At 43.8% G+C, this 24,882-nt stretch overlaps 1 protein-coding gene across 7 annotated transcripts in view; it reads right to left on the bottom strand.

The window, feature by feature from the left end:
- Window positions 1-24,882, bottom strand: part of SPTBN1 (spectrin beta, non-erythrocytic 1) — a 196,850-nt gene that overhangs the window by 1,564 nt on the left and 170,404 nt on the right. For 3 of the 7 annotated variants that reach the window (XM_032352123.1, XM_032352125.1, XM_032352126.1), the window contains exons 25-35: window positions 23,970-24,174; window positions 23,195-23,569; window positions 18,686-18,930; window positions 16,990-17,128; window positions 16,212-16,296; window positions 14,157-14,353; window positions 12,929-13,041; window positions 12,193-12,256; window positions 7,591-7,829; window positions 5,960-6,133; window positions 571-613 (exon numbers count right to left, since the gene is read on the bottom strand). In XM_032352123.1, coding sequence (XP_032208014.1) covers window positions 571-613; window positions 5,960-6,133; window positions 7,591-7,829; window positions 12,193-12,256; window positions 12,929-13,041; window positions 14,157-14,353; window positions 16,212-16,296; window positions 16,990-17,128; window positions 18,686-18,930; window positions 23,195-23,569; window positions 23,970-24,174 — 1,879 coding nt within the window. Of the gene's footprint in view, window positions 1-570; window positions 614-5,959; window positions 6,134-7,360; window positions 7,416-7,590; window positions 7,830-10,030; window positions 10,717-12,105; window positions 12,257-12,928; window positions 13,042-14,156; window positions 14,354-16,211; window positions 16,297-16,989; window positions 17,129-18,685; window positions 18,931-23,194; window positions 23,570-23,969; window positions 24,175-24,882 lie in introns of those variants that run through there. The other 4 variants (XM_032352124.1, XM_032352127.1, XM_032352129.1 and 1 more) reach the window with 3 other exon arrangements.

The following is a 24,882-nucleotide window of genomic DNA, read 5'->3' as shown; positions in this document are numbered from 1 at the left end:
TCCTACAAACTTGGAAGAATGAGAAGGCTCGTCTCCATTGCTGGGAAGCACCCCCCCCCCTTTATTTTTTAAACTTTTCTTAAAAAACTGAAGTATATTTGACATAAAACCCTGCATGAATTTAGAAGTTGGTTTTTCAAATCCAAAGCACTACACACATTAGCAGATCCTCTCCCCCTTCAAGAAGTACAACCATGAAACGGTTGCTTGACGGCAGTAGATTGCTGCAGGGAGCCCCTGACTGGACTTCAGGATCTACATCCTGTCCTGGGACCCCACCCCACACCACCCCCAACACACTGTGCTCATCCACTACGAGCAGTGGGCAAGCTTTCCTATCAACTTCAGGGTCCTTGTACCAGCCCTCCTGACACACCAGGGAGACAGTAAGATGCCCTTCTGCCTCCCAGTGATACAAAGAGCGCCGTCCAGTTGTTAGTGACTGAGGAGACCAGATAACAGAAGCCATGACTGATCATTACTTATACATATATGGGACACTGTAAAATCTTATCGTGCTAATAAATACTTGCAAAAGCCCAAGTATTCAGAGAAATCTTAAAAACTTACATCATCTTTGGCTTGGAAGAGGTACTCATTGCCATCATTTAGTCTGTAAGTTGAAGGAAGAAATTCAGTCACAATTTGACTTAGGAAGAAATAAAACCCTCAAATTCCCAAAACCTATGTGGGACATACTCATGCCAGGGGAATCCTACCAGAAATGCCCACTGGAGCTTTACATACATCACCAGCTGTGCCTGGGACCCACAAAGGCCCAGCCATAGCACCCTGAACATCAAGAAGCTATGTTATTGGGCCAGTAAATGTTTCAATCCACTGGAAAGATCAAAAATGTCCCAAACATATCAACATCTGGCTTCTCCATCCTGAAACAATGGAATACACATTCTTTTCAAGTGTACATGGAACATTCTCCAGAAGAGATCACATATTAGGCCACAAAACAAGTCTCAACAAATTGAAAAAGATCAAAGCCATATTGTGCATCATTTCTGACTATAATGCTATGATGCTAGAAATCAACCATAAAAAAAAAACCCTAGAAAGAACATAAATACACGGAAATTAAATAATGTGCTACTAAACAACAAATGGGTCAAACAAGAAATCAAAGAGGAAATAAAAAACATCCAGGAAGACAAATGAAAATGAAAATACAAAGTCTAAAAACTTTGAGATGCAGCAAAAGCTCTTCTAAGAGGGAAGTTTATACCAATACAGGACTACCTCAAATACCAATAAAAATCTCAAATAAACAACTTAACCTTACACTTAAAGGACTGAACAAACAAAACCCCAAACCAGTAGAAGGAAGGAAAAAAAGATTAAGGCAAAAAGTAAAAGAAACAATAAAACAGATCACTGAAACCAGAGCTGGTTTTTGAGAAAGATCAACAAAATTGATAAACCTTTAGCTAGATTCTTTAAAAAAAAAAAAAAAAAAAAATCAACAAAATCAGAAATGAAAGATCAGAGAAATAACTGATGCCACAGAAAAACAGGATTCTAAGAGAATATTATGAAAACTTAGATGCCAACAAATTGGACAACCTAGAAGAAATGGACAAATTCCTAGAAGTGTACAACCTTCTAAAACTGAATCAGGAAGACATAGAAAATTTGAACAGACTGATTACCAGCAAAGAAATTGAGTCAGTAATCAAAAAACTTCCAAAAACAAAAGGCCAGGACCAGGCAGCTTCACAGATAAATTTGACCAACACTTAAAGAAGAGTTAAAACCTATGGTTCTCAAACTATTCCAAAAAATACGAAATTCATCCTATGAATCCAGCATGATCCTGATACCAAAACTAGATCAAGACACTACAAAAAAAAGAGAACTATAGGACAGTACCTCTGAAGAACAAAGATGAAAAAAAACCTCAACAAAATATTAGCAAACCAAATCTATATTAAAAAAATCACCATGATCAAGTGAGATTTACTCCTGGGATGCAAGGGTTCAATATTCAAATCAATCAATGCGATACATCACATCAAGAAAAAGGACAAAAACCTTATGATCCTTTCAACAGATGCAGAAAAAGCATATGAAAAAGTACAACCATCTGTTCATGATAAAATCCCTTAATAAAATAGGCTTACGGGCTCTAGCTGGCTCAATCAGTGGAGTGTGCAACTCCTGAAATCAGGCTCATGAGTTCAGGCCCCTCCTGGGGCCTACTTAAAAAAAAAAACCAAACCAACAACAAAAATAGCAGTTTTAGAGGGAACATATATCAACACATTAAAGGCCAACTATGAAAACCCTATAGTTAACATCATCCTCAATGGGGAAAAACAGAGCTTTTCCCCTAAGGTCAGGAACAAGACAAGGATGTCTACTCTTACCACAGGTAAGACTTCTAGAACTAGAAGTCCTATCTAAAGCAATCAGACAAAAGACATCCAAACCGATAAGGAAGAAGTAAAATGGTTACTATTTGCAAAATGACAAGATGCTACATATATAGAAAACATTAAAGGCTCCACCAAAAAATTATTAGAGCTGATAAATGAGTTTACTAAAGTTCAAGATGCAAAAATTAATACAAAGAAACATGTTGCATTTCTATACAGGAATAATGAAGTAGCAAAAAGAGAAATTAAGAAAACAGTTCCAGGATGCTTGACTGGCTCAGTCGCTGGAGCATGAGACTGTTGATCTCAGGTCTATGGGGCTATGTTGGGGGTGGAGTTTACTTAAAAATAGTATCATTAAAAAAAAAAAAAAAAAAAAAAAGGTCCTGGGGAGCCTGGGTGGCTCGGTTCTTTAAGCGTCTCCCTTCGGCTCAGGTCAGATCCCAGAGTCCTGGGATCAAGTCCCGCATGCATCCAGAGCCTGCTTCTCCCTCTCTCTCTGCTTGCTATGCCCCCTGCTTACGCACACACGTGCGCTCTCTCTCAAACAAACAGATAAAATCTTAAAAAAAAAAAAAGTCCTATTTACAAAACTACACAAAAAATAGTAAAATAGCTACAAAAAAACTTAACCAAGGAGGTAAAAAACTCTGAAAACTACAAAACATTAATGAAAGAAACTAAAGATGACAAAAACAAATGGAAAGATATTCCATGCTGATGGACTGGGAAAACAAATACTGTTAAAATGTCCGTATAATGCAATCCCTATCAAAACAGCAAAAACATTTTCCAAAGAACTAGAACAAACAATCCTAAAATTTGTATGGAACCACAGAAGACAGCCAAAGCAATCTTGGAAAGTAACAAGACAATGGGAGGTATCACAATTCCAGACTTCAAGTAATACAGAGCTGCAGTAACCAAAAGAGTATGGTACGGGCACAAAAAGAGACACACAGATCAATGGAACAGAAGAAAAAAACCAGAAATAAACCCAATTATTGACAATAATATGGTCAAGTAAACTTTGATAAGGGAGGCAAGAATATGTAATGGGGGGAAAAGTCTCTTCAAAATTGCTATTGGGAAAACTGGACAATAATGTGCAAAAGAACGAAACTGGATAACTTTCTCAGAGCATACACAAAAATAAACTCAGAATGGATTAAGGACCTCAATGAAACCAATAAAACCAATGGAACCATAAAAATCCTAGAAGAGACAACAGGCAGTACTTTCTCTGATATTAGCTCTGATATTAACATTTTTCTAACAGGTCTCCTGAGGCAAGGGTAACAAAGGCAAAAATAAACTACTGGGACTTACATCCAAATAAAAAGCTTCTGCACAGCAAAGGAAACAATGAACAAAACTAAAAGACAACCTACTGAATGGGAGAAGACATCTGCAAATGAAGTACCCAAGAAGGGGTTTGTATATCCAAAATATATAAACAAGTGGGGTGCCTGAGTGGTGCAGTCAGTTAAGCATCTGACTCTTGGTTTCAAGCTCAGGTAGTCATCTCAGGGTTGTGAGACTGAGCCCATGTCGGGGTCCATGCTCAGCATGGAGTCGGCTTGAGAGTCTTTCTCCCTCTCCCCCTTCTGCTTGTGCTCTCTTGCTCTCTAAAATAAATAAAGACATGGAGATGGCCAACAGACACATGAAAAGATCAACATCACTCACGACCAGGGAAATACAAATCCAAATTACAATGAGATGTCACCACTACACACGTCAGAATGGCTAAAGTGATAAACAGAAGAAATAACAAGTGTTGGTGAGGATATGAAGAAAAAGAAACCCTTGAGCACTGTTGGTGGGAATACAAACTGGTACAGTCACTGTGGAAAACAGTATGGAGGTTCCTCAAAAAATTAAAACCATAATAACCATATGATCCAGTAATTCCACTATAGTGTATTTACACAAAGAAAAGAGAAGACATTAATTCAAAAACATCTATGCACCCTTGTGTTTACTGCAACATTATTTACAATAGCCAAATTATGAAAGCAACCCAAGTGTCTTCCATCAAGAGATGAACAGATGAAAAAAGATGTGGTATGCATGTGTTTATACACACCCACACACGCTGAAGTATTACTCAGCCATAAAAAAGAACAAAATCTTGGCATCTGCAACAACATGGATGCAATCTACAAAATGCTAAGTGAAATAAGTCAAAGACAAATACCGTAGGATTTCACTCACACATGAGTGAAACAAAACAAATGAAACATTTTAATCACACATTTAAGAAACAAAACAAATGAACAGAGAAAAGAGACCAAAAAATAGACACTTAACTATTTTTTGCAATGGGTGAAATAGGTGAGGGGGATTAAGAGGACACTTATTGTGATAACACTGAGACACGTAGAGAATCGTGGAATCATTATACTGTACACTGGAAACTAATAAAATATTAGTTATCTATGTTAGTTATACTGGAATTTTAAAAAGTATGAGTTCTTGTGAAAAGTCTGCTACAGAGCTTGTATCCCCCATGTTTACAAATACCAGAATTTTTAAACAGACATACAGAAAAGGTCTTCCTAGATTTCTCCTCTTACATGGTACGTAGTGAAAGAAACTGTCCCACAAGGCCATCCCTAGGACACTGGAGAGTCACTGGCTTGGACAGCTCCCTCATTCACTTCACTATGGTACAAAGGAAGGGGTGTTCCTGGCGGGGAAGAGGGTTCAGTGCCCTCCGCCAAAACCCTGATCCTGTGAAGCTGCATGGAGGGAGAAAAGAGAAGGGAGGCAGCCAGGGAGCCAGGCTGTCGGCACCTTGTTTCATGCTATGTAAAGTGTTCCAAGTCCTGAGGAGCCTGCCTCCAGTGCTCCTTGAAAGAGCTCAAGAAGTCACCCCTTTGAAACCCTCATTTGTAGTCTGTGGCCTAGTCCAACTGACATGACACAAATGTCTAATTGAAGACCAAAGCTTTTCAGGTCCCAAAGTAACAGATCAAATTAGTATTAAACTAACGTTCTAACCATGGACACACTTACTTTCTACATATTTCAAGATGAATGGCTTTTCTGCCCATTTCTAAGTATAAGAACTTCTGAGCCTGGATCCACTCTGTTGGGGAGGTATATATGTTCTACAAGCTAGAGACATGTGGAACCATCTGGGGCAATCCACTGGACCTGGGTCTCACACATGTACCTCCTGTTTATCTCCATCTGGCTCCAGATACCTTGTGGGCAAAGAATAGCATCTCCTGGGTCTGGATAAACTGCAAAAATGGGTAAACTCTTTTTCTATGCCTCCTTAAAATGTGAACAGCTCACCTTGTCTTAAGGAAAAGTAAGTTCCAGCTTATCAAAACAAAAGCCCATCTTCTTCAAGGCTGAGCTGCACCACTAACTACAGGGAGCCTGGTGATAGGTCATACACAAGACATGAAACAAACTACACTAGCTTCACTGGTGATTTTTTTTTTTTTTAAATGGCAGAGAGGAGGAACCGAATGATCAGAGAACCTGCCTAGAAAAAGCAACCCCAAGAGTCAGAATACACATAATATCAGCAACCAAGACACATGGCCCCCTCTCACCTCAGCTTGAACACGTGTTTCTTCTTCTTATAATCAAGGGCCACTTCACAGATGGCTTCTTTCAAACTTACAGGGACCTCGCTGTGGTAGGGGATTCCAGAGGCAGCTGTCTTTGCATCTTTGTAAAAACCCATCTCTTGGTTATTTATAACACAATAAACATTGTGCCAGGACCTGAGCAGTAAAGAACAGAACATCAGGGTTCTAGACCACACTGCTGTAAAGAATTAAGAATTAATTAAGAATTAAATGATATACGGATGATTAATGTGCAAACAAACCATATACCACATGGTGATCCCTTATTAAAATTAAAACCCTTTATTAAATTCTGCTAAAACCAAACAAGAGAACAAAATTCTTCCACGGACTGCTGGGATGGTGTCCAAGTTCCTACAGTGGCTGGTGACTGAGGGCTGCTTCTGTGAGCTTGGGGAAAAACATGGTGCCTTCTTCTATTACACAAAGGTACTCTTGGCTCTGACAGGAAAGATTTTTGTTGGTGTTGGTACTCTTTGCTGTAGTACCCTCTCGTGGTAATGCTGTACAGGGCTGTCCTGAAACAGCTGCTCTTCCACCAAAGTTTTAATCCTAATGGGGCTTTACTACCTGACAGAAAGGCAGATCCAGGGCCACTAGCACTGGCAGTACCTTGGGATGAATCAGAAAAGAGAGCCTTTCCCTCAGGATATGGCAAACTGTCATGATATACGGATTTTATCAGAAGATACTGTGCTGCCATCTACCTATATTAACATAAAAATTTATGTTGTACTTAATGTGGATGATAGCTCTGAGATGGGGATTTCCTGGTCTAATGTACAACCCATACAACTATACGTGGTGGTTCCAGGCAGAATGGTTTACTGGTTAAGCACACTGGCTTTGGCATCAGATACAAATTTCATCCAAGCTATGCCGCATACCAAGTTTCTAAAGAGTGAGCTTTTTTAATCACACAGAGCCTCTGTTTTCTCACTTATAAAATAGAGATAATAAAATTAGGGCTTATTGGAAGACAGTGAATATAAACATGGATATGGAGAAAAGGCATGGGAAATGAATGTCTTAAAAAAAAAAAATCCCACCTGGAAGAACACTTCGCTTTAGATAAATTCTCCAACCTCCTCCACTCAGTACATTTCTTCTCAGGAAAAATTACAAAGGGCCCTTTTTGCTATTCCCATCCACGTATAATAAATCTTCTTTCTCTCAGTGAATCAAAAGCACTCTCCTCCCACTTTCCAATGTCAGTCCCAAGAAAAAAGTGACGCCCAGGAACCTAAGAACAAATGGACTTCCCAAGCACACACTCCTTGGGCTTTTTAAGCGGCAAACGGGGGCCTTGACCTTGAGCAGGCTGACTTCCCATCTCACTGCCTCAGCATTCGCTACTCTCACCTGCTTGAGGCTTTCTTATTGTGGGCCTCCCACTCGTGCTTCCGATTCAGGAAGCCTTCCATCCTCCCACTTTCCAATGTCAGTCCCAAGAAAAAAGTGACGCCCAGGAACCTAAGAACAAATGGACTTCCCAAGCACACACTCCTTGGGCTTTTTAAGCGGCAAACGGGGGCCTTGACCTTGAGCAGGCTGACTTCCCATCTCACTGCCTCAGCATTCGCTACTCTCACCTGCTTGAGGCTTTCTTATTGTGGGCCTCCCACTCGTGCTTCCGATTCAGGAAGCCTTCCATCTGGGCTGAAGGTGTCTCCTGCGTTCTGGCTGGCAAGGTGGCAGCACTCTGGGCCGGGAGGGCACTCTTGGCTTTGCGGTCCGAGGTGGGGGAGGGGATGGGGCTGGACTCCTTTGAGCTCGTTCTCTGCTCTGCAGCGCCGTTGACCATTTCGCTTGTGTCCCCTGTTTCCGCCATCTAGAGACAGTGGAGAGGCCATTCAGTGGACCCCGTGAGCCACGGGGGCACCCACAAACGCTCTGACTCGCACACGTGGCTGTGTATAAATGCCTGGCACAGATCGAGGCAGTACAGTAAAACCGTTGCAACATCCCACAAAGCCAGCTGGACGCCGAGGACATTAGAAGGGAAGGGATTAATGCCCGCCCGCTTACGGGGAAATGAGAAAAGCAAAATGCCAGGATGAGTTTTACTGCACTCTGTTCCTCGGATCAATCCATTTTCTCTAAGGTAACTCAGATCATTTCCTCTTGGGGTTACTTTAAAAACAAAAGGACGACAGTAACAATCACACATATTAAATAGGAGAGAGTGGACGTTATACAGCAGCCACCTCACAACCAAGGATGCCACCAGGAGAGCCGGAAGTTCAAGCGAAAGGGCATTCACAAACAGATGGATAGACGACTCTATCAGAACGACACAGCATTCCCCCAGAGTAAGGCAAAGAAAAGGCCTCCAGTTTCTGAAAATGCTCTCTGGCTCTCCTCCCCCACCCCTCACAACATAGTCATCAACACATGCAGAAATTAGGACGACAACCATGCATTTCACATCTACCATCCCAGTTAGACTTTGGAACTTAAGAGCTGGAAGGAAATGAGGCAAGTCCACAAACATCAATTTAACCACATCTGCTGGAGTTGTATCGTGAGTGGGTTGTAGTTTGTGTTAAAGGAGCTGGAAAAGCCAATCACAGTCACTCAACACCACACGGCTATTTACCCCCAAACACAGACAGAACCAGGGCCTTCCCCATCACGTGTTGGTCGATCACGGTGCCTTGCTGCACTGAGACGAGAAAGCCCAGACACAGCCAGGCTTCCCGCGGCTCTGACTGTCAGGCTGGAGACGTCTTCGGGAGCTGTTCCTTCCCAAGCTCATTTATATTGTGACCCTCAGGGCTTTTCGGCTTTGGAAATGCAGTAGGGTCTCGGTTCATTATCGCTTTCAGCCTGTGTACCATCAACTGTGTACCATTAAACTGTCGCAGCCCCAGCGGATACACCCAGGGCGCGGGATTAGCAAGTTACTAAAGCTGGGTGTGGCTGACACTTTAGTGGATTACAGACAACCTGGACCCCTCTTACACAGACAAACATGGAAGTGTCAATGGCAACGTTCATTAGATACGTCCCCCACCACTGCTGCCCAGAACCAAAATGACAAGTTAGCAGCAACAACTTCAACAGGAGAAATGGGAGAATGACCACCACTGCTTCAACACTCAGATATGTCAACTCTCAGAAACGGGATCACTCGTTTAAGCCTTAGCTAAGTGGTGGGGTGGGACCCATGAGTTTCTCTTCCATCTATACAAACTCTCACTGTCAGCAGCAGGATTTAGGCTGAGACCAGAGGCTTTGCAAATTAAGGGTGTTTTTTGACTGGAACCCTTTACCCACACAGCAATGTGGAAAATGGACTCTTAGGGCAAGGAAGGCATGGGAAAGGGGGCGGACATGGGATCACCCTGGCCTCGTATGTGACACCTGTAGACGTGTGCTTAGGAGCAACAGGGTACTTCAGTATTTATCTTTCCTTTCGCTTTTAAAAGAGAGATGCAGGAGGGGAAATGACCACCAAAAAACCAAAACCCTGAGTCTGAAGAAAGTGGGTGGATTTTAAAGTTGACAAATCTGTTCTAGTGTGGAATTTCAGGAAACTTCTGGTGGGAAGGAAGTGTGAGTTTGGTCTGAAAGGCCTGTGCCAGATGTGAGTCTAGGGAGACACAGGGTTAGTGTTTATAGAAATCAGGTTAAAAAAAAATTAGTGCTGCAGCTGTGGCTTGGAAACTGCTAGTGACAGCAGTGACCTGGAGGGAGCAGCATCTGCTGAGAACAGGCTAACGCTGATAGCACTGGATCAGACTTCAAGGTGGGCGAAGGCCAGGGAAGCCTCTTCTAGGGGAAATTCTGCAGCAAAAATTTTTTTCTTTAGAGTTAGAAGGAAAGAGAAAACCCCAAACCAGTATGCAGAGATAATTAATGTTTATGCAAATGAATCACTAAACCAAGAAAACAAGGAAAATAAAAGGAACAAAATGATTTTTAATGGACATGTGCTGAAGCATGCCAACAGACAACACACCACTAGAGACAAACATCAAAAGCAAATCATAGTGCTATGATCATACATGTGAATCTCTCCCCACCCCCCACCCCATGTTGCTTCTCTTTAGTGATTAGTCCAGAGTGCTTTAGCGGATGGGTACACCTGAGATCTTTGTATCAGAAGGTGAACATGAATGCAACATGAAAACTAGTAGCACAAGAAACACCTGATTGGTTTTCTAAGTGCATGAAGCAACACTAATTTCAAGTTCATTAACTTGAGTCTCTGCACCACAACTCAAAAGAATGAAAAGGCTTTTCTTCTTCTAGTCCAATTATAATAAAAAACTTGTTCTGGCAAGCTACAATTTAAAAATCTAGATAAAAATAGGCATGAGAACAAATGCCAAAAACATCATTGCACTCTTTCTGTTGTGCTTGTTTTTGTCTTCTGAATAAAAAAGCGTAAAATTGGGTATCATTCCAGATGATATAAAATTTAAACATATATATATGGAAACATCACATATATACATATAGATCAATGATGCAGAATCTGGAGCCAGAAATATGTCAGGGCTCCCTAATGACCAAAGATAAAGCAGTAGTTTTTTTTTTTTTTTTCTAAAATGAATTTTGGTGTGTCTTAAGGCAGAGACCCAATAATGGTGCACACTACCCCCAGAACATAAGAAGCTTGGCATCTATCTATATACCCATCTACAGTCGCAAGTAGATAGATATGTACATAGAAATAAGGAAAAACAAACAAGATGCTATATGATGTTATCCTGACAAAAGAAAAAAAAAAAGACATGCATCATGAAATGAAAAGACAAATCAGACTTAACTCATGGAAAACACATATCAAAACAGGTTTCTGATTCCACTAACAACTAAATATGGCAAATGAGCAAGTGACTGTCTCACAAGGCTTGAATGTAGTATGGATTTGGTTTTGTTCTGTCTGTATCAGTACCAGGAAATCACCTCTTTCATAAGCTTTTATTCCTAAGGAATAGAATTTCTGTTAAAACATATTCAATCCCTGCTGGTCGTCTATCACTGCCATCCTAAAAGACTCCTTAATGGAGAACCCCACAAAAAAGTCTTAAGAAAATGAAAAATAAATGAGAAGATCTGTACGAGACATACGATGGAGTTTCTGTCTACACAGATGCTACAATTACTTCTGAAGCCAGGCGGCATCCAATGGCTCCTAGGGGTGGTCCACCAAGTACATCGTTCAAGTAATTAGGGTGAACCAGAATGGCTTTTGATCCATTTGTTTGAAAAATTTATAAAGAGTTTGACACCCTGAAGTTATCAACTGAGTGGAGAGGCCCGGAAGTCTGGTAGGCAGGCTTCCAAAACCTGCGGAGGAATGCTGCCCGCTGGCCCCTGCCATGCTGGGTGTCACGGCAGTGCTGCCAGTGACCAAGACAACGGTGGCGGCAGGGTCAGCAGGCACCTCACTCCTGAGGCTGGCTGCATTACCTGCAGCAAGTAAGCTCACAATTTCTCAATTCAGTTCTTGGCAGAAAAAAAAAAGAGAGGCACTCATTTGGAAAAAGTAATAATCCAAGGGTCTCAAAATCATTTCAGGTTTTGTGCCTAAAATTAAGAGAGCTTCCAAAAGTAGATCCAACTCCACACCCCCCAACTTTTTTGTTGTTTACAATAAATGCATCTTTCATGGAATGTGACAAGGCTGACTTAAGGTTTTAATCCTAGAACGGAGAGTCTCCTCCCCCAAACACCAGTCTTCCTAGTTCCTATTAAACTACGGCAGGTTAATGACATCTGTAAAGGGGGTACGTGTAGTGCAGCATTGCACCCTGTTAGTATAACTGGATGTGTCATACCTGTCGGATTCTAGTTTTCTTCTTCATTTTGCTGTAATCTCATTTAATTTCAATTACTCATGTAAGGCTTTCGCTGTAAAATCTTAATAAAGTAAAAAGCTCACAATAAATAAACAAAAAGTAAGTATGCTGCTTTAAGGCAACTGAGCATTCATCAGTTAAAAGACTCAAATAAACATGAATTAAATGCAAACAAATATGAAACCAAGGAAACCTATGAATTAAGGAAAATTTTAACACTGTGGGTGAAGTGGAAGCCAAAAGTCAAACCAACAGGACTTGGAAAGAGTGGTTCTTGACAAATGGTAGTGAACTTCACAGTCCAGACCACGGCTGGTCACTGGCTGTCCGTCTGCTATTAAAGTTTTTGTAGTTTTGGTAGGTTTGAGAGCGATAACTAACCCGTGGAGATCCCTGTTCAGCCGGCAAACCGTTCTGGGAAACTTGCTCTCCTTTTGAAGTATCCCTGTTAGATGAAGTGGGGAAGGAGGGCAGAAGAGGGAAGGGGAAGGAAAAGAAGGGGAGGAAAAAAGAGATAAACAGGATGAGGGAGAACAACATCACTCAATTTCATTACAGATTTTCTCCCAGAAAAACATACGCAACTCCCTTTCATGTAATGTGATTTCTTTTTAGGAACTTCCCAAGTGTTCTAAACTAACTCTAGGTTGAGAGTAAGACCACAGGCATGCCCTCTCCCCCCCAGTACAGGCAGCCTTCAGGGTTGGCATGGGGCTCTTACCACAGCATAGTAATTAGTTTTTCAGAAATAGACAATAATTTCTGTTCTTTCTTCTGTGAAAAACTTGCAAAAAGCACCACCACATGATCAGTGCCCTGAAATCTAGATGGTTCACTCCATTCACTTAGTCACAAGGAAATTCCAAGCGCCTGTGCGCATGTGCATGCGTGCACCAGGGGCTGTCTACATTCCACTTCTGCCGCCTACACAGCAGTGTGGATGCAGACATGTATGTGTTCTCGAATGTTATCCTACACAGATTCAAAGTACCTTACAGAATTAAAAGGAAGGGTGTGTGGAGAGGCCTAGTGTAGCACAAGCTTAGCAAAGATGCTCCCTGAACCCCACGTGCCACTGAAGCTAAGACTCCAGCCGTGCAGGCTGCCCGTGACTCACCACTGCTGCTGGGACTCAGTCTCCTCAGAAGCCTTCGTGCTCGGCTCGGGAGAGGGCGGCCGCCTCTTCCTCTCCTCTTCCTCTTGCTGTCTGCGCACTTCCAGTAACTCCAACTGAAGGCAAACACGGTCATGTTCAGCAGAGCTCCAAACTCTGCTTCTTTTAAGGAAAGGGTTCTTGAGGAACCCAGAAAGCTCTCCTGCCTCAGTTTTCTATCCTGTTCACACTGGACAAGCAGAAGGCCTAACACCCAGCAAGACGACACTGGGATCACAGGAACTGCAGCTAAAACCCTGAACTAGAGGAACAGACCTGAGTGATGATGCAGGTCTACGCCATGGGTTTGTGTGCTCCCTGGGACACTGGGTTTCATTTCTACAGGAACTATGCAGCACTCAACTCTGCTTGGGAAGTACCTGAGCGTGAGGGTCCACACTGGACTTCCCGTCAGAGTTCAGACAAACACCATTGAGACAGAGTTGCAATAATTCTCAAGGAGGCTTCTTGTGTTGTGGTAGGCATCTATGTTTAGCCCAAACCCAAATAACACATAAAAAAAGCCAAAGAGTAGTCTAACTTAAACTAAACCATTTCACAAGCATATGTATGCACCAAAAATAGTCCATTTAACACACAAGTTTGCTGATATGTTTTAAATCCCCAGAACTGTAAAAACTGGAAGGAACTCCATTTGGGTACACCATAAAGAATGAGCTTTCTACCAGAAGTGCAAGGGTCACAGGAGAGGAAACACCGGTGAGCAAACTTTATTCTAAAGCTTTAATTTAATGGTGGCAGAAAAAAGAAGATCAGAAATGGGAGAATTCTCAATGGTCTAGGATCAAGCTACTACTTGATAGAAATTCTAATTCTGAAAATCTGAATTAAACTGTAAGGCTAAGCTCCCCTACAAACCAAAGCTTCTATGAGATATAAGAAGAAAAGCAGATCAAGAGAGAAAAACAAACCCCAATCAATCAATTCCCAGGCAAGGAACTATTATAAAAGTGATCACAAATCTAGGTATGCAGGAAGTTAACTGAGAAAGCAGCAGCCCTGGATAGTCTCCCCAGATTCTATACCAAGAAAACAGCCAATTTCAGGAAGGTCCTCACTGCCTCTAAAAACAGAGCAATAATATGAACTCTCTGGTCTAAGAGGTGAACAGGAAGAAGCAGCCCAGGAGAACCAAAAGCCTAAGTACCCCCAGCACCCAGCGGCCACTTACCGTTGTCAGCCTCTCCAGGGCGGAGAACCTCTCGTCCCAGGTGGCAGCAGACTTCTCAAAAGCCTCGTGGCGCTTGATGAGCTTCTCCACCTCGTCCACACTCTGGCCTATTTCTCGGCTGGAAAGGTAGGGCTCCTGTCCAAGCAGCCAGGCCTCAGCCACACTGGCGTCCCGTGAGAACTGGTGGACCTCCAAAACTGCACAGGGTACCAAGAGTGAGTGGCGGGCCAGCACGGGGCCTGACGGTCGGGGACGGCGCTGCCCCCTGGTGGCAGCTGCCCGCACAGCCAGTCTACAGCCTGGATCAGCGCGCGGTCCAGCCTAAGTGTGACGTGGGCTACTTATCCCATTTAAACTCATCTAGTAGCCACACAGAAAATAAATAGGTAACATTTTAAAATGAACAGGTGAAATTAAAAAGTGTATTTTAGATAACCCAACAGATCAAACTACCATATCCTATCATTTCAGCATGTAAGCAATACAAAAAAATTGAGATGGAACTTCTTTTCCTTCTGTCTTTGAAATCTGATACACATTTTATACATATGGCACACCTCAGTTTGGACCAGCCACATTTCACCTTCTTTAGAGCAACATGTGGACAGTGCAGGCCTAGAAGGTGTGCTCTATGCACTTGGCCCTACCTCAGTGAGATAAACCTCAGGGCCCTGAAGGGATTCAATCCACATACAACCAGACTACGCTGATGAAGCAGACATTTGTTCATCAACTGCCCACCTAGGGTGGTAGCCGGAGGTCTTACTCTGGGGGAGCTGAGAGGGAGGAAAGGATATGGGGAGCACTCTACAAGGTGGGGACTGCTGTCTTCATTCTGTTCTCCCATTTGAGGAAACACAGCAGGATGTCCCCTGCAGTGAAGGGAGGGGCAGCTTACAACTTGGCTTTGCACTGTGACCAGCATTACTTTTCACTCCACCTCAAGTGGTGATGCTTGGGGCCATATGGGTGAGAAGTGAACTGCAGGCAATATCAGCGTCCCCAGGGCTGCCAGCTCTCTCTCCTCAACAAGGCCACAAGGAGAAGATGCCACCACTGCAAGAAGGACTCACCCCTCGTCATGACTGCCCACCATACAACCTGGTGCTGAGTTCACAGTGCGGACTCATACAGGCTTTGCTGAAGTGAACAAAATTTGTTCACTTTTTTGTGAATTTGTGAAGGGAATTCTCAAAATTTATACAAACCAAATCCTTATCCAAAAATGGTCGAGAGCAGGATCTCTTTTTCAAAAGAGGGTTCTACCCAAAAGGGTGAGGTGCCTTCATTAGGCAATTTACAAATCTTTTAGACAAGGCCCCCAGATTCTGTTTCCAGTGAGCGCTCTTGGTGTCCGAGAATGGGGTTCTATTACACTAACAAAGCCCAAAGCCCCACACACAGAATGGCAAATCAGAGTAAATAACGCTGGAGCTGGTCTCCCTTCAGTGTTCATACCTATTATTAAATGCTATTCCCCAAACTATATGTTATAAACTCTGTGGTAGCTCACATATTCCTTTATAAAATCAGATTAAAATTAGAATCTACCTCAGAGGTCCCCTTGGGGAGTAAATACAGAAAAACATATACAAGACTCAGAATAATGCCCAGCAAATTGCAAAACCTTCATAGCTGGTAGCTTTTATAAGGTTACCAACCTTCAATTAAGAGCACCAGATATAAGACCTAATCAAGCTTTCTACTTTCTTGACTGCAGTAATAATTCCTCTTAAAGATAACTAGATGAGGAGGGGACTTCCAGCTGGATTCTCCCAGGGAGATACCGAACTGTCATTCTATGATGCTCCTGAAGAACACCCAAATCTCACTTACAAGACTGAGATCAATCATGGGATAAAAAATAATGCATGCGCTACAGGGAAACACTTAAAAATATTTAGCATGAAATGCTGAACTAAGGCATTAAGAAAGAAGCATTTAGAACTAAACATCATTACGTGATAATATCACATCAAATTATAGCAGGAAACTAAACTTGCATGTGGTCAATGGACACCCAAAAAGAAAGGAAAGATTTAAGCAGATCCTTACTCAGTCTTAACCATTCCCATCGGTCTTCCCACTTGTCAATCATTTCTTTTCTCTTTTCTGTCAACTGCAATAACTTTTCTTTGATCTGTGAGAAAAGAAAAACAGCGACATCTTAACAGACTGTACCACATCCTCCTAAGCCCTCCCCTTGATGGGCCAATTCACATAAAAAAAACACATTTTCTGTAGAGGCTCCTCCTAAACCAGGGAGTACCTAAGGACTACTCAAGTCTATTTACGTACTAGAGAAAAAACAGGGCAAGTGCCTTCTTAAAAGGGGCTGAGAGGAAGCCTGGTCTCCACCCAAAGCTGCTGTCATGAGGAGGCCAACCATGCACTGAGGCCCCTCCAGATGAGGAACACACTCAAGAAGAAATGGTCAGAGGGGCAATGCTGTGACTTTTCAGAGAGAACACCCTACCCCTTCAAGGAGGCCACATACTGACTCATCATTTATCTCTTTACTACTATCATCCTAACTCAAATTAGACAGAAAAGAAATAACACCCAGAATGAGTACTAATCGAAGAAGTGAGAAAGGATGGCAATTAAACCTGGGGCCTGCAGAAATGGTCTTCTTTCTCTAGAGTGTTCTTGTGTAACTAATCCACACACAGGAAAGGAACAAAGAATTTCAAATATGTGTAAGCATACATATGTATTTCTCTGTGTATGTCTCTACAAATACACAAGCGTACGTACTGACAAAATAAAGTCCTCTTACATCTTAATACCATCTGTGTTCACCCCGGGGCCCGAAAGCAAAGAGCTGTCCTACCTCCTCAGATGCATAGTGCTTTCTCGCCAGCAGGGATTTCCCAAGTTCAATGCAGGTTGTGAAACTGTCATTACGAGCATCAATTTCAGCTTTGATACCTTGATGATTATTCATTAATAATTCAACAGATGATACATCCCTAAAATTAGAAAAATAATACCTCCTTTAGGAGATCAAGCTTTCCAAACATATATTCCAAAACATTCAATTAATTTAGCAAGAAATCATTCAAGGCACTGTATGTCTTTTTTTTTTTTTTTTTAAAGATTTTATTTATTTATTTGACAGAGAGAGAGAGATCACAAGTAGGCAGAGAGTCAGACAGAGAGAGAGAGAGAGAGAGAGAGAAGCAGGCTCCCTGCTGAGCAAAGAGCCCGATGCGGGGCTCGATCCCAGGACACTGAGATCATGACCTGAGCTGAAGGCAGCGGCTTAATCCACTGAGCCACCCAGGCGCCCCTCAAGGCACTGTTATGTCTTTAAGGTCTGATTCAGGACCAGCAATGCAACCTAACATTTGGAGTAAGGCTTCTCTCATTTGTGAGTGTGTGTGTGTGTGTGCGCGCACGCATGTATGTGCACACGCGTGCGCACAAATATGCATGAACTCATGCATGCGCACACACCTAGGTAATTCCAAATGGTTGCCAGGCAGGTGCCAGAAAAACCATTGGATTTCTTTTTTTTTTTTTTTTAAGATTTTATTTATTTGTCAGTGATAGAGGGAGAGAGAGTGAGCAAGCACAGGCAGACAGAGAGGCAGGCAGAGGCAGAGGGAGAAGCAGGCTCCCTGCCGAGCAAGGAGCCCGATGTGGGACTTGATCCCAGGATGTTGGGATCATGACCTGAGCCGAAGGCAGCCGCTTAACCAACTGAGCCACCCAGGTGTCCCAACCACTGGATTTCTGTTCAAACTTTTATACCCTCACGAGTTAGTGCCAAAGGTTCAGGACACGTGTGTTCCAAAGAGCCGCTGATACCCTCCTTATTCATGCATGAAGAGGTACGCAGAGCTACAACCAGCTTGGGGTGAAATCAACGACTACACAGCTGTGAGAACTTCCATGGATCAAGACCTAAAGTCCTGATCTGGGAACTATAATTGTTTTTTATATATACAGTACTAAAAGACTTATTCTCAATTACAGCAGGGACTGGAGCTGGCAGGGGTGAAAATGGAGGCTGCGTATATGCCAGCCTGGTCATCTCTTTAGCTGCTCTTCATTGCCTTGCAGCAAACACAGCCAGAGAGAAGATATGGAATAAATATTAAATCATCTCAAGATACCATTTAAGCAATTAGTGAGGGTTAAGAGACACCTTTGGTAATGTGTGTGGAAAAGGCCTGAGTAGCTTTTAATCTCAAGACACAGAGAAAGAACTCAATTCCAATGACGAAGGTGAGCTAGTCATACCCAGGGGGTGTGGCTGCTTGAAGCTGAGGCCCAGACAAAGGGCAGGAGGGCAGGAGTGAGTGTGGAGCATGGGAGGGGGAGTAGGAGAGAGGGTTTAACAACACGGTGCCTGGTTCCCCGGTAACTGTGTGCTGCAAACAGAAGCGACAGAAGCTGCCTCCAAACCGCTCACCACCCCAGCTCTGGCCTTGAAGCTTTTGGAAGAGACCCCTGGTTCTCTCTAGAAGATCCCAGGGTCGGCAAGCTGGATTCCCATCCACCCAGGAGGTCAGGAGGGTTACCTGGGCTTCTCCTGGGCTTCGATCTGCCGGATGACATCCTCCATCCACAGCATGAGGTCACGCACCATGCTGAAGAAGCGGAACTTGTCCCCTGTGTCCACCAGCCGCGCCCTGCGGCCATCACAGGCATCCAGCAGAGCCTTCCAGGCCTCCAGGACCTCATTCTCCCGCTTCTGGATGTCATCAGCCTTGTCACCCGCATAGGCTGCCTGGAGACGAGCTGCGTCTTCCTGGAGCTGCCTCACCTGCAAAGCCACAGCGGAGAGGAGTCAGCTCAGATGGCTGGGCCTTCTCTCCATTGGCCCACTGCTCGCCCCACGCACACCGCACGCTGTTCTGCACTAAAGAAGAGAACCGAATCAACATGGGGCCCCTACTCCCCACAAAGCTCGCAATTCCATCTGGGAGATCCACACTGGAAAAATCCAAGTTTACTACGAATGTATTGAATTGCATTACACAGTTCAGTGCAAATGAGAAGACAAATGAAATGCTACAGGAATGCACGCAGGAGACCTTAGTTAGGTGTCCTGGAGGCAGCCTGGGATAGAAGGATGGTACAGAAAGCAGATAGTACATATGCAGACATATTCAAAAAATCAACATGCAAGTGGCTCCTGCAGGGTACAGACGTTTATTTTAAAAATCATGAGTAAGGAACTGACATTAAGAACTCAGTTTTTTTTTTAAAGATCTTATTTATTTGACAGACAGAGATCATAAGAAGGCAGAGAGGCAGGCAGAGAGAGGAGGAAGCAGGCTCCCCGCTGAGCAGAGAGACCGATGTGGGGCTCAATCCCAGGACTCTGGGATCATGACCCGAGCTGAAGGCAGAGGCTTTAACCCACTGAGCCACCCAGGCACCCCAAGAACTCAGTTTGAAAACAAGTTTTCCATTGCTATGGGATATTGCTGTAAGAGCTCTCATATGTGCCAGTTCAACTTGAAAAACAAAAATGTATCATCTCATGCAGCCCAAAAAACTGACGGGGGTGCCTGGGTGGCTCAGTGGGTTAAGCCTCTACCTTTGGCTCAGGTCATGATCTCAGGGTCCTGAGATTGAGCCCCGCATCAGGATCTCTGCTCAGTGGGGAGACTGCTTCCCCCTCTCTCTCTGCCTACTTGTGATCTCTGTCAAATAAATATATAAAATCTAAAAAAAAAAAAAAAAAAAAAGACTGACATCCAAGAAGGTGCAATTTTCACTAGCCAAATTTTAATAAAAACTCTGCAGAACAGGAAATGTTCCTGAAGAACAGGAAATGCAAATGGGTCTTAGGAAAAGATGCTCCATGGAGATACTGTAATCTGTCATATATCAGCTGGCAAAAATTCAAGTCTAAGGGTGTATCTGCCGGTGAGTAGATTTGACTGTTGATAAAACAATAGGTTACAGCTCCTGGAGAAGGCATGGGCAGTATGCACCGAAGTTATACATATTATATATAGTTACGCAGATTTAGGAAATGAAAGACACATTATTTATTGCAGCAACATCTGTAAAAGCAGAAGAGTGAAAATAAAGGCCCATCCATGAGAATCTGGTTACATTCATGACGGCACACCCACACAAAAGGCTCCTCAGTAGGCATGGAAAAGAATGAGGGAGGGCTCTACACTCATGCAAAGTGTTCCAGGAGCAAAGGGAAGTGTAGACACTGCACCTAATATCCACTTTCTGAGCAACAAAGGGGGATAAACAAGGATCAGCTCTCACCCTTTTCTGGGGAGGAGTGGAAGTGAGACAGGCCTTTCCGAGAGGAAGGTGCAACTGTGGCTATTTTATATTTTTACATTTCTGTTACATATTAGTAGTGCAGAGGACATCTAATTAAAAACACACATACAGGAGGAGAATATACACTCAGCCTTCATTTACTGAGGCTGTGTGACCACAGTCCGCACACAAGTGTCATCCCAGACTACAGGAGCCTGGAGAGGCCTGTGAGGGAAGTCTGCTGACAGATACCAGCTGGGGGTGTACACAGGGAGAAGCGGAAGAATGGACAACACTGGCGTCTTCAGGGAGCTGGATATCAACCCCAACCACACAGAAGGACTTCAGGTGGTGGCACATAAGGAAAACAAATTTCTGCAATAGATGCAAAGAAGAACCAATGTGGTTTGTTTTCTATGACAATCTGATTTCCATATCCTCGCTTCTGGAACTCTTCCATGATTGTGACTCAGGTAATAATTCAAAGTACAACAAGCAAGTTCCTAGGAAATTTATTTGAAAAACTAACTTCCTATAGGACTAAACAAATCTTTTCCAACAATTTAAAAAAAAAAGCAAAACACATAAAAAACCCAAACCCAAAACCCCAAATAAACAAACAGCAGCAAAGAGAAAAACCTTTTCTTGTGCCTCTGCTTGTTTTTAATTTGTTGTCAAAAAAACCCAGAAACAAACTAAAAAGCCCCAAGCAAACACACACACACACAAGATAGAGGAGGAACAGCAAAAGTAAAAATTCCCCACACAAATGAATGACTGTTCTGAGAAGTCGGTGAAGACCACTATGGCTCCCTTGCAGAGTGGAGAGTGGGCTGGCACAAGCCCACAAGGGAAGAACACACCACAGGCTTCTGGGAGCCCCACCCAAGGGCCTCCGTCTGCTCTAATTCTGTTACAAGAAACCTCGGCTGAGTCTGCACTTGCAGGAGGGGCCCCCATACTCGTAGAGCTGTAAATGGCCTCGTCCAGCAGGTACCGTGAGGCAGAGTCTCTCAGGACTTGAGGGTGTAGACTCCTACCCTCCCTCGAGAGGAAGGGGGGGTGCCCTCAGTCTCACCAGGTGCAGGGGTTTAATGAAGAAAATAAGAGAGAAACTCCATCATCTCTAGTTTCTTCAGGTTCTAAAATGATTAATTTTACAGGTGCAGGGAAAGACCTATTGCTGATAAGGTCTGTTCTAGCTCTGTCCTTCAGGCATTCCCTAAGTTCCTCTAGGCTATTTTTTTTTTTTTTTTTAATGTAACAGCAGTTACAGAACCTTACAGAGCTCTCATGGGAGCACATATTTTGCAAACAACATTTGGATCCTCAAAGCATTAGGGAACAGAAACTTCAGACAAATTAAACATGCAGAGATACAGAGCAGCAAGCCCCAATTCTAACTGGGGTCTGCCCCTCTCCAGAGGCCTTGCTCCAGGAACAGGTGAGATGGCATCATTACGAGCCTCAGGCATTCACGTGGTACCCCAGGACCTTGTGTGTGATGAAAGCCGCTGAATACAAAGCTGACAAGCTTCTGAATGGTAAGTTGTCACAGAGCTGGGGAGTCCACCACCTCTGAAGGAAAGACTGGAAATCCTTAGGATACATGGTGCACCCTACTAAATTCTGCTTCAGGTAGACCCTCAGCTATTCTACATACCCATTCTTAAATATTCCCTCAATATCTTCTACCTCCTTGGTGGAAAAGCTGAAGCCACTTTATTTGCGTGAAGCCCCAGCTGCGATCTATCAGCTTCTAGAAAGGGCCAATTAAGGATACGGGAGAAGACAATGGTGGTAAATGCAGTCCCTCCAAAGAACGTACTCCAGACTGCACCGAAGACTGGTAAAGCCGATGGCTCCAGATCGGGATCAGCCCACAGTCAAAGCTGGGCCGTGTGTCTCTATAAATCAAAACTGACTGTTCCACAGCCATGCTCCTTCATTTCTTACTGTCTAGGGCTACCTATGCTATAATGGAAGAGCTGAGGATTTGCAACAGGGACCATGTGTCCCACAAGGCTGAACGTGTTGACCATCTGTGCTTCTACAGAAGAAGTTAGCTGTTCCCTGCCCTAAATCACCAACGCGCTCCTAACAGACAAGAACAAACCTCCTCATGTACCCAGGGCTGGTTATCTTTAATAAAACTGGCGTCTTCTCTAGGACCATTAAATTTAGGAGAAAAAGATACAATTGATTTTTCATCTAAAAATCATAAGACTAAACAAGAAACTGTGCAGAGATTGGGGCATGAACTAAAGAGTGATTAGACCCAGGTTCTCACTGCTGTGTTGTTATCACTCTGTCAAGCATCTTGTAAAGAAAGTCTTAGTGTCAGCCATCTCAGACGGGGAAGTTGGGAGACCAGGCTCATTAAGACATTAGACTCTTGTTTTCCCTCTTTACGGACATATAACTCAGATCCTGGTGGATGGAGAATAATAAAGTATTATTGTGGAAATGATTCTGGATGAATATGCTCACATAATACAAAGTCTTGTTGAGGAGGTCCGTAACTTGCAAATGTTTGCAAACGTGTCTAGTTTGTTTTAATCAAGGGGATAGTCACTTAATGATATCTGCCCGTGCAGTATTTTAGGGACTGAGTTCTCCCAAATGGGGCATTTTAACAATGAGTGCGCATATAATTTGGGCAGTTCTTGGGTGTGTGTGTGTGTAATTTGGGCAATTCTTGGAGGCATATTTGGAGGTGCTGAGGAATGGAGAGAGACCCTCAGAGATGCCCGAAGATGCTCCTTGCCCCCCAAGTCAGCTCCCTGACCCACCTGAGTGCCCAGAGCCTGGATGTCATGCTCAAATGTGGTGTGCATTCTCTGTAAGGTTTCCACTGTGTTCTGATCTCTCCCAAGCTCCTCGGGGAGTTTCTTGTGTTTGTCCTGGATGCGCCCAAAGATCTCCTTGGCGTCATGGTAAAACTTGTGCAGTTCATAGGAGGCAGCGAGAATCTGTGTTCTCGTGTCGATGAGCTCGAGGAGGTCAGCCCAGGCTTCATTGAGCCCATCCTTCCACTCAGCGATGGTGGCAGCATCCGAATGCCCAGAGTTGATGAGTTCATCGGCCATGTGATTGACCGTGTCCACGCGTTCCTGCCCAATGTTCCCAGTATCTCGGGCAAATTCCCGGAATCGTTCTTGTAACATCTGAAATGGAGAGGAGTGTTTTTAGAAAAAAAAAATAAAAAATCAGTGCGACTACGGTGAACATTTTGTTTCTTGATTGCATGAACGTCATCTGCAAAGAAACAAGTGGTATGCGTGACTTAACAGTTTTAGCTCTAAAAACTCAAAGAGCCTTCCTTCTTGCTCTCTGTCGCAAGCAAGGCCCCGCCTGGCTCCGTCTCCTTTCACTACTGGGGCAAAGGGTACAGCGAGGTTAAACAACCCAAGTCAAAGTTGCCCGGTGATGAAAAAGCTGAACTGAAACCAAACCCCATGACCATGTGAGTCAGGGCGTGAGATGTGCTCACAGATCAGGAGTCACGTGGCAGTCCGTGCACAGTGCACACCACACAGCCGCCCCAGCCTGGCCCGCGGTACTTGCCGTGACGTGCTCGTAGTCCTGCCCCAGCTCGTGCGACCCTGCGACCACCTCTCTCTCAGCGATCCACTGCTCCAGGTCATCCACCTCCCGGTTGAGCTGGAAGAGCCTGTGCCTCTCATCCAGCTTGCCCCTCCGCTCCTCGGCGAGGTCTTTCAGGCCAGCATACAGCTTATCCACCTTGGACTGCCGCATGCTGATGCGCTCACTGCAAGTGGGGGAGAGGTGGGGAGGGGCGGCAGAAAGAGGACCTTTAATGTCACGTTTTCTTCAGGGAAAAAACAAATGAGGTGGAAATGCTACCTCGTTACATAGAATTTCTTGAAGGAAACTTCCAGCTCACCTATTTAGCCTAAAAAATAAAACTCTGCAATTTGACCTTGAGTAATTTTAGAGCCAACATGTAAACAGAACACAATCATTAAGGCTGAAGGCCATCCTGACTGTGATGACCGAGGGAGGGAGGAGAAACCCCAATTCTCTGCACTGCTGGCTCTGAAGTCAGGATTTCCTTTGACGTTAAAAGTTAATGTGAAACCCAGGAGCCATCTTCCATTTTCCAGAGCCATGAGGTCGAAAGGCCAAATGCTATCCCTGTCTGGCACACATCTCCACCTTCTCTGGGGTGTGTGCTCTTTCCCACCACTCCTATCAAGTGGGTCCTGGGAGTGCTGCAACCCCTCCTTTCACTTCTCCCCAGGACTGTCTTGTAACAAGAAACCAAAGAGACAAGGACTTCTTGCTTTCCTGGGAATCCTATCATGAATACATGAAGGACGCCCTACACCAACAAGGCCACTGACTGCATCTTCAACTTGCCTTTGGTTGATGCACAAAGCCGATTCTTTTCCTGAGTTATAAAAGGCAGTTATACAGCAAGCCCAAGGTAACTGCCTTAGGCTTAACTAATATGTGA

Source organism: Mustela erminea, chromosome 7, assembly GCF_009829155.1.
Source record: "Mustela erminea isolate mMusErm1 chromosome 7, mMusErm1.Pri, whole genome shotgun sequence".
Classification (NCBI taxonomy): domain Eukaryota; kingdom Metazoa; phylum Chordata; class Mammalia; order Carnivora; family Mustelidae; genus Mustela; species Mustela erminea.
This window is presented reverse-complemented; position numbering and strand designations above follow the sequence as displayed.